Source organism: Sciurus vulgaris (assembly GCF_902686455.1).
Source record: "Sciurus vulgaris genome assembly, chromosome: 14".
NCBI lineage: Eukaryota > Metazoa > Chordata > Mammalia > Rodentia > Sciuridae > Sciurus > Sciurus vulgaris.
This window is the reverse complement of record NC_136475.1, coordinates 26,156,277-26,172,226: the sequence shown is the minus strand read 5'-3', so window position 1 is coordinate 26,172,226 and position 15,950 is coordinate 26,156,277. Positions and strand designations below refer to the sequence as shown.

At 50.8% G+C, this 15,950-nt stretch overlaps 1 protein-coding gene across 1 annotated transcript; it reads left to right on the top strand.

Annotated features, from left to right (window-relative positions):
• Positions 1–10,706: 10,706 nt before the first annotated feature.
• Positions 10,707–12,255, top strand: ASPRV1 (aspartic peptidase retroviral like 1). Its single transcript, XM_079110085.1, has one exon. The coding sequence runs from the start codon at positions 10,936–10,938 to the stop codon at positions 11,716–11,718; it is 783 nt and encodes a 260-aa protein (XP_078966211.1). The 5' UTR covers positions 10,707–10,935; the 3' UTR covers positions 11,719–12,255.
• The last annotated feature ends 3,695 nt before the right edge of the window (positions 12,256–15,950 follow it).

The window sequence follows — 15,950 nt, the reverse complement described above, 5'->3', positions numbered from 1 at the left end:
AGCCACAATCCCAGCCCAATCAGTCCTTTTAATTTTATTTTATTATGGTACTGGGGTTTGAACCCAGGGCCAGTCTACCACTGAGCTCCATCCCCAGTCCTTTTTATTTTTACTTTTTTATTTTGAGACACGGTCTCATTTGGCATCCTCTTGCTTCAGCTTCTGGAGTAGGTGGGATTTGCAGGTATGTGCTGCCATGCCTGGCTGTTATTTTATTTTCTAGTGACTCATTGTTGCTGCATTTTTATAAATAATGGCAAATTGAAAATTTATGAATGGGTCCTGCCCGCATAGCACATTAGAGGCAGGGCCCTCGCCTGCGGTCCTCCTCTGTTCCCTTCCAGTGTGGATCCCCCCTGGCCAGAGCACAATTGCAAAGGGTGGGTGAGGACCACCAGTGGACAGGCAGATTAATTCAGTGTGTCCATGCCAGCCAGCATTGGAAAGAAAAGGGAGAAAGAAAGATGGCGGGGAGCAGAAAAGAAAGGAAGGAATCAGGACATGGAGTCGAATAGAAAATATCTGAGTATATTACATGTAGTAAATTCACTGTTTTAGGTAGATACATAATCATCTATTTGAATGAATCTATGTCCTAGATTATAATGAAAAATATAAAAATTATGATCATAGTGAAAATAAAAACAGTTTTTTTTTGGGTAGTTCTGCAGATTGAACCCGGGGTGCTCTACCATGGAACTACATGGCAGCCCTTATTTTTAATTTTGAGACAGGGTCTCCCTCTGTTGCCCAGGCTGACCTCAAACTTTCAATCCTCCTGACTCTGAGTCACTGGGATTTATAGGTGTGAGCCACCGGTTCCCCCCAAATAAAAAACTTTTATTTTGTGGAACTTCATCTATAGATAAAGATGGTGCCACCAGGTCTAATTCTCAAAGTCCTTGAAGTAGGAGTGCTTCCTCATCAGAGGAAGGCCAGGTGACACTGCGTGGGGACAGTGGGAGGAGCTGGGGTGGGAGGCTGTTCACTTGGGGACCAGCAAAGGCCCAGGAACACGACCACTTTCCTACATCTTTGTACCAATGCTCCAACGTGGAGAGGGCCTGGACCCGGCCTCTGGGAACTTGCAGGTGACCTGAGGGTCACAGTCCCTGTGTTGGGCGTGTTGAGGAGGCAGTTAAGTTTTCTGGGGAAATCAAGGGAGATTTCTTGGAGGTGGCAATGCTTTTGCTGACTTTGCACATTGGGGTGCCAGAGAAGCAGCTGAGAAGGTGCTTTCCTGGCCAGGAGAGTGGCTTGCTATAAGACCCAAAAAGCCAGTCTTGTTTGGAGCACCATAAGCTATTTGGTGTAGGTAGAGCATGAACTAGGGAGAGGCCTTCACCATTGGTATGGAGATTTTATTTAGGGATGAGTCATGGAGAAATGTTGAGCAGAATAGCATGAATCATGCTCAGTGGCACCTGCCCGCAATCCCAGCAACTCAGGAGACTGAGACAGGAGGATTGCAAGTTGGAGGCCAGCCTCAGCAACTCAGCAAGATCTCAAAATAAAAAAAAAAGATGCTGGGTGTAGTGGCCCAGGTCTGTACAATCCAAGCAGCTTGTGAGACTGAGGCAGGAGGATTGCAAGTTGGAGGCCAGCCTCAGCAACTTAGTGAAGCCCTAAGCAACTTAGTGAGACTCTGCCTCTAAATAGAACATAAAAAGGGCTGGGGAATGTGGCACACACACACACACACACACACACACACACACACACACACACACACACACAAGAAAAAAAAGAAAAAAAAAAAAAAAAAGCTGGAGATGTAGTTCTGCACCCTTGGATTTCATCCCCAGAACTGGGTTGGGGATAGGGAGAAAAGAAAAGAAAAACTAGCAGATTGACATTGGATTGGCTGGGAGGCAGGGACCAGGGCAGCCTGAACACAGAGGGCAGTGGGCCTCAGCACTGATCTAAAGGGGCTGAGAGAGGAGTCCCGAGGTGAGGAAGACTTTGGTGTTCCTGACCCTGAAAACCTGCTAGATTAAGAGAACACAGGAGATCGAGGGCGTGCAGAGAAGAGAATGTGTGTAATGTTGAAAGTGGCACTGGTAGGTGGACCCTTCAGGTTGGCAGGCCAGGGACGCAGCCGGGGGTATCCCTGGTCTGGGGGAGTGTGTAGAACAAGGGGGAGAGGGGCCTTGGGGAGCCATGCCTAAGCCATCTGGAGAGAGGAGCCCACCAAAGAAAGAAGGGGGCCGGACCCCTGGGTCACAGGAGACTTGGGAGGAGAAGAGACACACAGAGGCTTCAGGAGATGCACCTCCCTGGAGGTGGGAGGTGCTGAGGGTACCTTGGCAAGGGGAAAGGAGGACACCAGAGGCTTTGTGGGTGAGTGGAGGTGGCACAGTGAGGCCAAGCAAGTAGGGCAGCACCAGGCCAGCAGCGCCTTTGTGCGAATTAGGAAGGTGTCCTTCCTCCAGGCAGATTCAGCCCCTCATCCTGCATACTGGCTTGGCAATAGGGATGCAGGCTGGACTTCGGGTGTGGACCAGACCTTCTAGAAACTGTCCAGGAAGGGAGGAGAGAGGCAGTCCGTGACCACAGGGATGCAGGATCATGCAAGCCTTTTCTTTCTTAGGCTGTGAGAGACTTGCGTGCACACCTCTTTGGATGAGGGAGGGGAACCTGTGAAGAGGTTCAGGAGAAGAAGGTACTAGGTGGGAGACCTGCAGCTAGAAGCTGGATGGGAGCCCGGGCAGGAGAGCTGTGGGCAAGGCCGAGGGCGGCGGGCGGCCTGGGGTGCAGGCAAGAGTTAGCTCAGAACTGCAGGTGGAGCAGGAACCCTGAGACACAGCAGGGACGATCTGTCCCAAGTTACCCACCATCAGGGTCATGCAGACTGCCTGGGGACCGGGCCAAGAACTAGGCAGGCCAGGCTGGGGAGGGTCCTGGCAAAGAGACTTTGCTTATTTATTATTTACTTTTTATCATGGAAAATTTCCAAACACACTCAAAGTTGGTGGAAAATCCAAACGAACCCTTCCACATATATTGTTTTGCTTTAACAATTATAATATTGCCAATTTTATTTTGTCTGCCCATCCCCTTGCATGCCTTTAAAAGAACTTAGTAATTTTTAATAGACTTCATTTTTTACAACAGTTTTACATTTATAATAAAATGGAGAATGTTCAGAGATTTCCTGTATATTCCCGGATTAAAACGTTTTTATTTGGAAATAACTTTAAGCTTACAGAGAGTGGCAAGAATAAGGTTTTCATTTTTATTTTTTATTTTTGGATTGAACCTGGGGGTGCTTTACCACTGAGTCATGTCCCAAGTCCTTTTGTTTGTTTGTTTGTTTGTTTTTTAGAGATAAGTTCTCACTAAGTTGCTGAGGGTCTTGCTGAATTGCTGAGATTGGCTTCAAAGTTGAGATTTCCTGTTTTGGCCTCCCTAGTCACTGGGATTACAGATGTGTCATTTTTCGTTTTAAAGAACTTTTTCTTATTAGAGAATATATTCAGTTGGGCAAGGTGGCACTTGCCTGTACTCCAAGCAGTTTGGTTGATTGAGGCAGGGGAATTGCAAGTTTGAGAATAGTCTTAGCAACTTAGTGAGACCCTGTCTCAAAATGAAAAATAAAAAGGGGTAACTCAGTGGCACCCCTGAGTTCAATCCCCCGTAATGGAAAAAAAAAAAAAAAAAAAAAAAAAAAAAAAAAAGAAGGGGGAGTAATATTTGCAGAATGTATGTAGAAGAAATTAAGGTCGTTAATGATTCTGCTGCCCCCAAAAGTCATTGTCATTGTTCGGTGTATTTTTTTTTCAGTCTTCTTTTCCCCTCTGTTTCCATGCATCCTTTCCATTGGACTGTTGCCTAGAGACTGACCCAGTCCTGAAATCTGCCTCTCTGGTGTGTCCACATGCACCAGGGTCCCTGGGCCTCAGTTCCCTATTCCTTCCTCAGAGAGTCTGCTGGAAGCAACAAAAAGAATTCAAGTTTTTGGTTTGTAGATGCCCTTATGACCACTTTTCTCCTTCAGATTCCTTTCATTTTTGTTGTTTTGATATTGGTTGATTTCTTGGGGGAGAAACTTCTCGACTCCTTGGGCCACTGTCTGGTGCAGCATTCTCTCAGTGTATGTGTGTTCCTCTCCCACTCGTCTCTCTGGATCCTGAGTATCCGGGTCGGGGTCTGTGTCCCTACGCCCCTGTGAGCTCTGTGAGGCAGGCCCTGTGTCTGATTCATCTCTCAAAGGGAGGCAGGCTTGGCCTCAGTAAGCATGCATGGAATTCACCAACCTACTTATTTGGTATTGTTCAGCCCTGACTATACTACAGACTCTCTGATTGCCTTATTCTAATTTATGTCACCAGCAAGGCCTCGGGAACGAAGTAGGTGCTCAATATACGTTTGATAATGCTGCTACCAATACCCTGGAATTTTTCATGCATATAAGGGCTCTGCTGTTTGTATGCTTCTCGGATCTCCTACCTCTCCCACTTCGTCTGGATGGTAAATAGGAGAGCTTACTTTGACAGGCCAGAGGGACGACCCCTGCTCTCCGCTGCCCCCAATTTCGGTATGCTCCGAGCAAAGCTAAGTGGGTAGCGCTTGCCAAAGCAGCATTTTCCTCTGCTGAGGCTATTTTATGAGTCTTCATTGCTCGCAATACTGGTTATCATTAGAGGCAATTAAAACTATTTCAGGATCAGTTCAAAGCTGCCTTTGAGGTATTTTAGGTTGGACTAAAGTCTCCACGTGTCTACCTCTAAGCCAAGTTTCCTGGTGTCATTAAAAGCCCACTTGTATGAGGAGATTACTCAATCTGTATATTTTGATTGCCTCAATATTTCATAAGTTGCAGGGGCGTCTGTGAAAAGTGGTTTAATGCCCCTCAAACTGTCTGGACCTGTCTTACAAGTCCCTCTCCCAACCTCGGTTGAGTGGAGGGACACGGAAGACATGAAGGAAGGGAGGGATCTGCATAGGGCTTTCCTCGAAGCCAGCCTGTCTTACCAGGCAGAGCCCCCGAGTCTGTGACCCCAAAGGAGGGTGTTAGTAATCAGAGCAGGAGGGGATGAGGGTTTGGTCTAGGGGCACTAGGATTGGAGAAAAAGGTTGACACCCACCCAGTCAGAGGCTGAGCTGTGAGGAAGGACTGGGAAGGCCTCAGGACACATTAGTAACCTTCATATTTGAAAGATAAAAGAGAAGAGAACCCGTTTTGGAAAATTGGACTTCTAGGAGTTAGTCAGCACCTTGCTCTGTTCAGCTCTTGGTTGGCTCTGGTCCTGACCCTGGACCTAAGGGTTCACGGTGACATGGGAACTCGGATCACTGTTCCCACACATTTCGGGACCCTCCAGGGTCCTGACTTGCACCTGCAGCTTGCCGCCCGCTGCTGCTCTGTGAGACTCACCGATGGGCCGAACTGGTCACTTCCAGGTGGAAGGGCTCCTAAGTTGAGTGATAAAGGAGGAGGGAAGACCCAAGTGGGAAAAGAGATTCTAGAACAGTGGAGAACTGGGGACGGGCCTGCAGGAAGGAGCACTCTGTCCCTCGGCAGTGACGTTGTCCCGTTTGGTGAGGGTTGGGGTAGAGGCACTCATCTCGAGGATGTCTGGCAGGGCCCAAGGAGGGGGACTGACAAGGAAGAGCTGCCCTGCCCAAATGCCTTTGGCCATGACTGATTGTGAGCACTGGGCAGTGCCCATGTGGTAATGGTTGGCGTTGGTGCCTGAGGGTCGCTGCTGTGTGAGTAGGAACCTGCTGGTGTCTTGGATTTCCAACGCGCTTTGCTTTGGTCAGAGACCCTCGAGCTTCAGTCTGAATCCTTTACCAGAATTTGGTGCCAAATTCACCTCTTCGTTTTTTCTTTCAGCCTGAAGGCCTGGTGCCAAGAGCCTCCTGAAACAAATGCTGGAAGTAGAAGCCGGTGCTCCTAGGAGCCGTGCGCCCGGCCCGTGAGCACTCACGCTGACCCTGGGACGGGGCCGGGACAGCTCTGGGCCAGCTGCGCAGGGGTGGGCCAGGCAAACCAGGCGCCACAAGCGCCCACAGGTGGAGGGCTGCACATCCCTGGCCTCAGAGGGCGGAAAGGAGCAGAAGAGAGGATGACCCACTTAAAAACCGGCTCTTTTCAAAGCAGCGTGCTTGTGACTGGGGGCTGCTTGAAGTGGGTCAGCCTGCGTATCCATGTTGGTCTTAAACTCTTCAAAACCTGGCTGTTAAACATCTGTATCCTGTTTTCATTAGCTTGTAAGCCATGGCAATGGCGACCTGCCTAGTTTTCTGAAGCAGCAAGTGTGCCCAGAGGCTAATAAACAGCAGGTGTCTCCAATAAATAGGATTTAATACTCCGTGTAAATGGGAGTGCAAATAAATATGCGAAACGAGAGGTGGGAGCTGAATTCTACGTGCACGTTACCCCATGTCTCCAGCCGTTTTGATCTGGGAACGGTGGTGTGGCTGGATGTGTCGCGTGTGTGATGCGTGGTAAGGAGTGTGTCGGTGTGTGTGCATCTGTGCGTGTGCAAAGAGAAGGCCTCAGCCTAGTGGAGAAAAGAGCAGCTAGATAATTCACCTGATGAAAAACAAAAAGTATGGACCCAAATCTTAGGACAGTAACCCGGGAGCATCAAGCAAAGTTCAGGCCTTTCCTGGGCACCGGGCAAGTTGCCTGCCGAGAAGCTGACGCCTGTTGGAGAAGGCGCACCTCCTCATCTCCTTTCAACCTTCATTGCTGTCTTGGAAGCCTCTGAATCCCCCTTCGCCCTCCCAGCCTGCTATCTGTAGTGACCTGGCCTCAGCAGTGCAGGGAGGTGGCCAGAGCAGCAAGACAGGAGCTACAGAGAGCACCTGTGCCTTGCCAAGGCTTGTCTTGTCCTCTCCTGAGCCTCCTCCTGTTCCAGGTGGTCTTTGCAAGGGGCATCACAATCCATAAGGTGTCTCTTGACCTTGGCTCCTTGCTCAGAAAACAAAGTCCTTAGCAGATCAGGTTCCCTCTCGGCCAGAGACTCCCCCTCCTGCATCATGGGGCCCTGCTCTCCACCCCATGGGACTTCAAAGGCTTCAGCTCCTCTACACTTCCCCACAGTGTTCCCCAGAAATTGTCATGCAGCGGGAACCATCTAAAGCCTGTTGGGTGTCCTCACGGCCCACCACGATTTTAGTTCTGGTAACTAGTTTTAGTTTACGCCTGATGAGCCCTGTTCTGAGTTTTTGCCTACTGGCTTTTCTCTCCAGGGGGAGGGGAGGTGGCAAAGAGGAACTGGGAGCTGGAGCAGAATTGGGCTCATGGAGCGCCCCTGCCAGAAATCTCTGTGAGGGGGTGTAGAGGGTGGGGATTCCTTAAGTCCTTCCTGTTTATTGTCCTGACTGACCTCCTCTCAGGTCAAGTTCGGTATGCCTACTTCAGAGCACACTCAGGAGATGTGAACGGAGAATAATGAGGGCGTTCCACCCCAATACCTTACTTGTCAATAATTAGCTGCATGTCACAGGTTCTAGGAGGAGGCAGTGACTCCGGACCTATCCCAGCTGGTCTAGTTCATCAGTGCACCATTAGCATAAGCCATTCCAAGGCCCTTGAGTGTTTCCGGGGTGTTCCAGGTGTAGACATTCTCCAAGGGCTAATGGAACTAGAAAACTTGCCTTCACTGTTACTGATCCTGGCCAGAGATGGCCCCTAAGCTCAGCCAAAGCCTGGCCCTGACCCCTTCCCCTGCCTTGGTAACCCTGAGACTCTGTGTGGTAGAACAGTGTGAACACAGCCTGGGGAGCCTCCCTAAGGAGGCCACCTGCCTGGAGCCATAGTGACCCAAGTACAAAGATTGCTGGGGAAGGCAGCAGCCAGGTGGGCTTGGGCTCCTCCATTAGAACTGTGATTTGGGACCAAACAGTGGAGCACAGATGAAGATTACTATAAACTTGTTAGTCACTGGTTATTGGGGCTTTGCCAGAGAGAGAGAGAGAGAGAGAGAGAGAGAGAGACCAGGCCCCCAACCCCATGCAGGGGATAAACTGACTGCAGGAAAACAGTCCTGATTTAGCATTTGCCAATTTCTGAGGCATGAATACTCTCACCAAGTCCAATTTCAAGCTACAAACTGGCTTCGCAATTGACTCTGAAAATTCCTGAATATTAAATCAGCTCTTGTTTCACTGTCCATTTGAGACCACGGCCCTCATCAGAGGCCTTCCATAGCACAAGCCCCCAGGGACCTAGGGTCTGCCTGTCTGAGCCCGGCATGCCATTCCCTGTTCTTACTGCAAAATGCCCTTATCCAGCCACTTGGTTTGAGACCTGAGGTGGGCCCGTGAGCTCCTGGGCTTTAGGGTCCCTGAGTAAGAACTGGTCTGCCTCAGATTGTCACCATGCTCACAGAGGTGACAAATATAAAATGACTTTGCTAAAGGGAAGTCCAAACCCAATCAAATGAAGCCCCAAGAACCACTATTCCTAGACTAAGAACAATGGAGGGATCTGGCAGCAGCATGTGGCACCACGGTTTGGCGCAGTCACTTTGGAGCATCTAGCAGTCCTAGTTTGTCAGCCCGCAAGCCACCCAATCTCTCCCTTCCCTCAGTCACATGCTAACCTCCTCACTCATTCCCACTTCCAGGGGACCAGATGTGCAAGATGATGAATACCAGGGAGGCAGGAAGCCACAGGGTCAGTTCCCTGGTCCACAGAACCACGCCCACCCCAAGAGCTCGAAGTGGAGCCACACCAGTGCACTTGTAGGAGGGGCTTCCTAGTCTTGAGGGTGGAGGGACCATCTCCATGTAGGTTTTTCATTGTGCAATCTTCTCTGAGACCCATCTGCTCTTGACATCTTCCCAGTGACTCCGTTTCCCCACCTCTGGGCTCCTGGAATGCCACGATGGCCCCACCTTAGCCAGGCAACTGTGATGAGAGGTGTTGACCCAACTGCTTCTCCACTGGCTCACTGCATCAGGTGGAAGGGGCTGGGGACAGCAACAGGGAATGAGGATCTTGTGGTGTGGTTGGGGACCCTGGGGTCATGCAGAGGCAGGATTGGGTCCAGGTACCTCTGAGATTCAGTCAGACACTGGGGGATGGATGGGATAAGCAACCAGAGAGGGAGAGGCTCTTGGCCAAGAAAAACAGTCCCAGAGCCACAGGTGTGACACTGAGCCTTCTCCTCTCCCCTCCTTAATCTCTCCTGTTTGGTGACAGCGCACATCCAGGCCTGAAACCCTGCAGAAAGCATTCCCTGGGTCCCAGATTAAGTTTCTATGGGGACAGAGACAATCATGAACACCACATTTGTGAGCCCCAGGCTGGTTCATTGTAGAAGACAGACTTGTGAACAAGCCCTCAGAGCACACTGCAATGTACACGCAGCCAGAAGTGTGTACATGCGCAAGTGACAGGACAGAAGGACTCACCCACCGAGAAGATGACATTTGAACTGGTTTATAAAAGGGAGTCCCTTCAAAAGCCCCAATCACTCCACACAGACCCAAGTCAGATCTCCAGCCCTTGGGCTGGAAGATCTGCTCTGTGGTCGTTGGCGGCATGTCCAGGGCTGTCTCTCACCCTCGGTAGTGGAGGGTCACACAGAGAGCCTCCTTCAGCCACCGCCTTCCAGGTCCCCACCACTGGCATTACCAGCACCTATGTTTCCCTGACTCAGAACAAAAAAGGAGTGGCATTCCCCTGCTGCTCTTTCTATAAAGGACCGTACCTGGGGAAGGGGCTCTCGGGAGGGTTCCTGGAAAGCAGAGGGGATACATGAGGAGTGGATCATGAGGCCTTCCCAGCGTTGAAGCCAGATCCTGGATTCGTGGGCCAATTCCTAGAAGTTCAAGATCTGAATCAGCCCACTCGGGTCTTTACGAGAACCCACAGGCCCAGGCCTAGTCCCCAAATGGTCTGACTCTGAATTAGTGGTGACCAGTGAAGGAAAATTACTGCAGCAATCGAGTTCATATAAAATGACTGTGAATGTGTGTATGTGCGTGCACAGGTATATGTGTGTCCAAATTCAATTTGAAAAGTATTTCTGTGCATTTTTTTTTTTCTTTTGATACTAGGGACTGAACCCAGGGGCACTTAGCCATTAAGCCACATCCCAAGCCCTTTAAATATTTTCATTTAGAGACAGGCTCTCTATGTTGCTGAGGCTGGTTTTGAACTTGAGATCCTACTGCCTCTACATCACAAACCACTGGGATTACAGGCACATGCCCTTGTGCCTGGAGATTTCTAAGCATTCTTGATCCTTGGACCCTCCTCTCTCTCCCTCTCCAGGAAATCTTCTAGGATTGCATACTTGATTTAGAATGTGTGTGAGACACCTACTCAGTGCCTGGCACATAGTGGGAGCTCAATAAACATAAGCTCCTTTCCTTTGGTCACTCAAAGTGGTCACTTGGGGTGAGGCCAGATGGGGCTTTCCCAAACTAAAAACTGCTAAGAGGTTGGTCCCTGCCTCCTCCTTCCTCCCCTGGCTAAAGACAAACACCCGAATGTCATAACATCCTCTGTGGCCTCATCTGTGTTGTTCTGGGACACTGGCTGGGAAGGGTACCTGGGTAGCCCCCTTCCCCCACTGAGACTGCAGTTTCTTGCAACGTGGGCTGATCTGTGTCAGTCCTGAGGATGGATGCAGAAGGGTGAGGCACCCATCCTGCTAGTCAGGCAGGATGCTGGCCAGAAGGCGGGCCAAAGGGGGTGGAGCTTCCAGAACAAAGGAGAATGGGGAGCCCTGGGGGCCCAGGCTAGGCATCAAAAAGGCTCTGCAGAGTGAGCAGGCCACACACTGCTTACCTCTGCAGCCAGCGGCCAGCCGGCAACCCTTACCTGCTCCCTTCTCTTGCCCAGCTGGGCAAGTAAACAGCACTCTGCTTAAAGAAGCCTAGCTCTCCAGCGTGATTGCGCCCACACTGCTCTGTGGCTTTCTCTACTTGGTGTGGGTTGCTGCTGAAGTTCCAAAGGCCAGCAGAGGGATGGCTGCCAGCGGAGCCAGGAGACAGGCAGGCCGCCGGGAGCATGCCTTCATCCCGGAGCCTTTTGATGGGGCCAATGTAGCCCCGAGCCTCTGGCTGAACCGCTTTGAGGTCATCAACGACCTCAACCATTGGGACCACACCACCAAGCTCAGATTCCTGAAAGAGTCGCTCAGGGGAGACGCCCTAGAGGTCTACAACGGACTCAGTCTCCAGGACCAGGGAGACTACGGGGCTGTGAGGGAGACCCTTCTGAAGGCCTTCGGGGGCCCCAGTGCCACTCACAGCCACCAGCCCAAAGAGATCCTGTTCGCCTATAGCATGGGGAAGGGCTACTACCTCAAGGGGATGATTGGCCCAGTCCAGGTGAGGTTCCTGGTGGACTCCGGGGCCCAGGTCTCTGTGGTCCACCCTAAATTGTGGGAAGAGGTCACCGACGGCGATCTGGATACCCTGCGGCCCTTCGAGAATGTGGTGAAAGTGGCCAATGGGGCTGAAATGAAGATCCTGGGCGTGTGGGACACGGTGATCCGCCTGGGCAAGCTGAAGCTGAAGGCCGAGTTCCTGGTGGCCAACGCCAGCGCGGAGGAGGCCATCATCGGCACCGACGTGCTGCAGGACCACAACGCGGTGCTGGACTTCGAGCACCGCACCTGCACGCTCAAGGGCAAGAAGTTCCGCCTGCTGCCGGTCGGCGGGAACCTGGAGGATGAGTTCGACCTGGAGCTCATCGAGGAGGAGGAGGGGCCCTCCGTGGAGGGGCGGCAGCAGCACTCCCACTAAAGCCCCCCAAGATTGGCAGGGAGACTCACCACGGTGGGGGGCACACATCCTCGGGGGAGCCCCTGGGCCTGCCGGCCTCCCCTCCCTCGGCGGGGGCCTTGCTCTGCCCCTGGTGGGGGAGGCCTCAGGGAAAGAGCAGGGGAAGGAGAGCAGGCCGGCGTGCTCCAAGAGAGGGTCCCCACGGTGGCCGAGCTATGGTCGGTGGCGAAGACGGGAAGGCTGAAGAAGCTTCCCAGGAGTTGGACGTATCTGTCTTTGAGAGAGGACCGCGGGACCACTGCATATCCCCTAGGATGTGGTTCTGTCACCTTCAAGTCCACGAAGCCTGCTCAGCTGGGCTGGGTCCTTGTCTGCAGGACCCTTAGGAGCCAGACCCAGCTTTCAGGCTGGGGTGACAGTTGCCCTGAGACGCCTCCCTGGTGAGCCTTCCACCTGCTCAATGGTATGTTTCCCTCTGTCATTTGCTTCAAAACCTGTTGATCCTTGTGCCAATAATTCAATTACTTCAAAACCAATAAAGATCAGTTCATGGAACAACCATGTAATGTGCTGATTGGGGATGAATGACCTGGATGCGAGAGTCGGGGAACAGGGAGTAAATGGCAAAGACAGGGAAGATTCCAGTGTTTCCCAAATGCTTGTGCTGGGCCTGGAGATATAAAGGCGCCGGAGCGTGCGCGTGTGTGTGTGTGTGTATGACATGCCTTGGATTTTCTAAGGAACTCTCTCAACTTAAAATATTTTTATTTATTCCCTCTATAATTCCTCTCATCATTTTTATTCTGGTCATAATTCCTCTGAATATGTCAATCTATAATATTTTAGCATCTAAGTTGTCCCTTATACTCAGAGGTGATCCTAAGGCTACTTGTGAGCTGTCTCAACTGGGAATTGGGAAATTATGATTACTGGAAACAAATGGAAAGTGTCTGGTGGGCTGGTAGGTTCTTATGGATGCCCTGGGAGCCAGAATTTGGAGGTAGGAAGTAAAGCCAGGAGACAGATATTGACTTGTATGGGGCAGCCCAAGGGAGTTCTGGGGGACAGAGGAGGCGGCGGCAGGGGGGGCGCTTAGGCAGCTGGGGGAAGTTCTGGCCATGGGAAGACAGCTTCTTCCTGGGGGGACTTGGAATGGAGCCTGAAACTAGAGATGCCAGATAGTGGGGAAGGACATTCTCAGATTCAGGAATGGGCTATCCATCTCTTTTATGGGTTCGCCTCATATTTGCTTCCAACTTCCTGCTTCTTCCTCTGGAACTCCACAGGCCTGAGAATCTGAAAACCCTCAAGTCAAAGGCAAGTTGAGTGGATGGGAATCTCCACAGAGAAGCAGATTGTTGCAAACCTCAGGGCTCCTCACCACTTACGCCAGGGAAGCAGGTCCTCAGGCAGGATGGCCCACACCTTCTAAGCTGAACTTGGGCCTGGAAAGTTTGGCGCAAGGACAGAGACTCGGACTTGCAGGGACATGGGGACTCAGACCTTTGGCAGCCTCTTGATGGAAGGCAGGCAGGGCCATTTTCCCTTCTCCAGGGCAGAATGAGCTTCTCCTGGAAGATCCCATCTGGCCAACTCCTGCAAGAGACAGAGCCGAGCAGAGGCAGGACAGGGAAGCCTTCTTCCTTAGAAGCCTCTGGACATCTGAGGCTAATCTGAGCCAGGAATGCTCTCTCCCTCCCTCAGAATCCAGCTGTGATTCTTCTGGGACCTGGAGTGTGACTCAACCCCTAATCCCCAGTGTTTGTAGAAGCCCTGTCTCTGGGCATCTGCATCAGCCTGGAAGCACAGAGCAGGAGCACATGGGACAAAGGGAGGGTTGGGGATCAGGAGGGTGTCTCTCCCCAGCAAGATGAGGCTAGAGAAGGACAAGATCTCCTCGTGCCCCCAGGTCCTTTGTTCCCCTCTCAAGCTTGTTTTTCTACCTCTCTCTCTGATGACCTCCCAAATGCTGCTGCTCTCCTGGGCCAACCCCTCTCCTGAGGGAACAACCCAGGTGGCACCTCCCTGTGACCTATTTTCCTATCCATCTTTCAAATCCTAGCCACATGCTGGGCTGAAGGAGGGTGGGTGAAGACTGGGTGGGTGGGAGGTGGGAAGGGTCAAGGGAGGTGGGAAGGGTCAAGGAAATTGGGCACCCAGGCCAGAATTCCAGGGCAACACCCAAGCCACCCCTACCCGTCACCCCACACAGCAGGGAGGCTGAACCCTGTCCTGCGTAAACTCCAATGGGTGTCTCTGCAATGGACACTCCTTTTTTCCTAGTTCTGGGTGAGGAGAGTCCATCTGAGCCACCAGGCTGTCAGCTCAGCTACCTCTCCTAGAAGAACAGGGCACCTGGGTGAGGCCAGGCAGAGGAAGGATCTGCAACTTCTACAGAAAGGCGCCCATGGAGGAAGGGACCACGAGGTGCTTTTTACCTGGATACCCGAGGAAGACTAAGGCAGGTGCCCCGTGGGTGTGAGAGCAATTACAAATATGGGGATGACTGTGAGCACTGCTCTCCTGCGAGCCGAGTGTCAAAGGGGGAACCTGGGAAAGAAGCCAGGAAGAATGGGCTCTGGCCACATCACAGAGGGCCTGTTGTCCAGGCAGGGAGCTCATACTTGACTTACAGGTTTGTGGAAGGGCAGAAGACTCATCTGGCTCCTGGGTACAGGAAGAAGTAAAGCACTGGCGAAGAACACAGCCTGGGATCCATGGCGGCTTTTGGATGTAAGGTCTGAATTTGAGTCGATGGGGAGGAGGTTGCGGGGGTCAAGGTAAAGGGTTAATTGTGGCAGCATGTTAGAATCACCTGGGAAGACCAGTTATAATCATCTCCTCCACAGGTCCCAGTGAGCAGCGGGCTTGGGCACCCTTGTTCTAAGTTCCAGTGGTAATACCCCTAGGCTACCCAAGGACCCGCAGAAAGGCAGAATCAGTGCCCCGAACAGGAGCTTGTTAGGAACGCACTGAGCAAGATCCCAGGGGATTCTTGTTGTGGGAAAACTTGAAAAACCCTGACCAGAAATGTCCTATAATCTGTCCCTACAGGACAGCCCCCTTCCCAAGAATACCACCATACTGCGAATGCCTACTAATTCCCAAGTCAGCTAGATAATTCCTCATTTTTTATCCAACAACTACTACTTTTGTTTTGAAATAATTTCAGACTAACAGAAAAGTTGCAAGAATAGCACAAAGAATTTCCATATGTTTAACCTAGTTTTCCCAAATGTAAATTTTTACTAATTAACTTTATCATTCACTCCCCATTCTTTCTTGGTATCTACATGTAGATGAACCATTTGAAAATTGCAAATAGGGCGCACATTTATTTATTTTTTGTACTGAGGATCAAACCCAGGGCCTCAATTCATGGTAGGCAAGTGGCTCCAGCCCAGTACGATGCACACTACCTCTAACGACTTCAATGTTTATCCCAAACCCTACATGCTATTCCCACAATACAGGTATCAAAGTCAGGAAATCAACATTGATGTAATCTAATCTGCACACCTGCTTAAATACTTCCAATTATTCCAATAGTCTTTGTAGTCAAAGAAAAAATGATTTTTGCCAGGCACATTCCTGTAATCCCAGCTACTCGGGAGGCTGAGGTAGGAGGATCACGAGTTCAAAGATAGCCTCAGCAACTTAGTGAGGCCCTAAGCAACTCAGTGAGACCCTGTCTCTTAAATAAAATATGAAAAAGGGCTGGGAATGTGGCTCAGTGGTTAAGCACCTCTGGGTTCAATCCCTGGTACAGAGAGAGGGGCAGAGAGAGAGAGAGAGAGAAATTATTTTCTAGTCCAAGATCCAATTCACGTAAGTTCAACATCTCATTAAGTTGTCATGTCTCTGATCTCCTTTGAACAATTTCTCAGTCTGTCTTTGTTTTTCATGACTTTGACAATTTTGTAGGAGACTTGGCTAGTTATTTTGTAGAATGTCCCTCAATTTGGGTGAACCTGATGTTTTCTCTTGATAAAAATCTGGGTTATGTGTTTTGAGCAAGAATACCCAGAAGAGACAGTGTCCTCAGCAAGTATCACTAGGCGCAGGTTGACTTGTTCTATGACTGTGACATTCACATCAGTCACTTGGTCTGAGTGCTTTCTGCCATGTTTCTGTACTATAAAGTAACTCTATTTCTCTGTGTAATGAGTATCTGGTGGGAAGACAATTGAGGCTATATAAATGTCCTGTCATCAGACTGCCACCCCCAAGTGTTAGCACCCACTGATGATTCT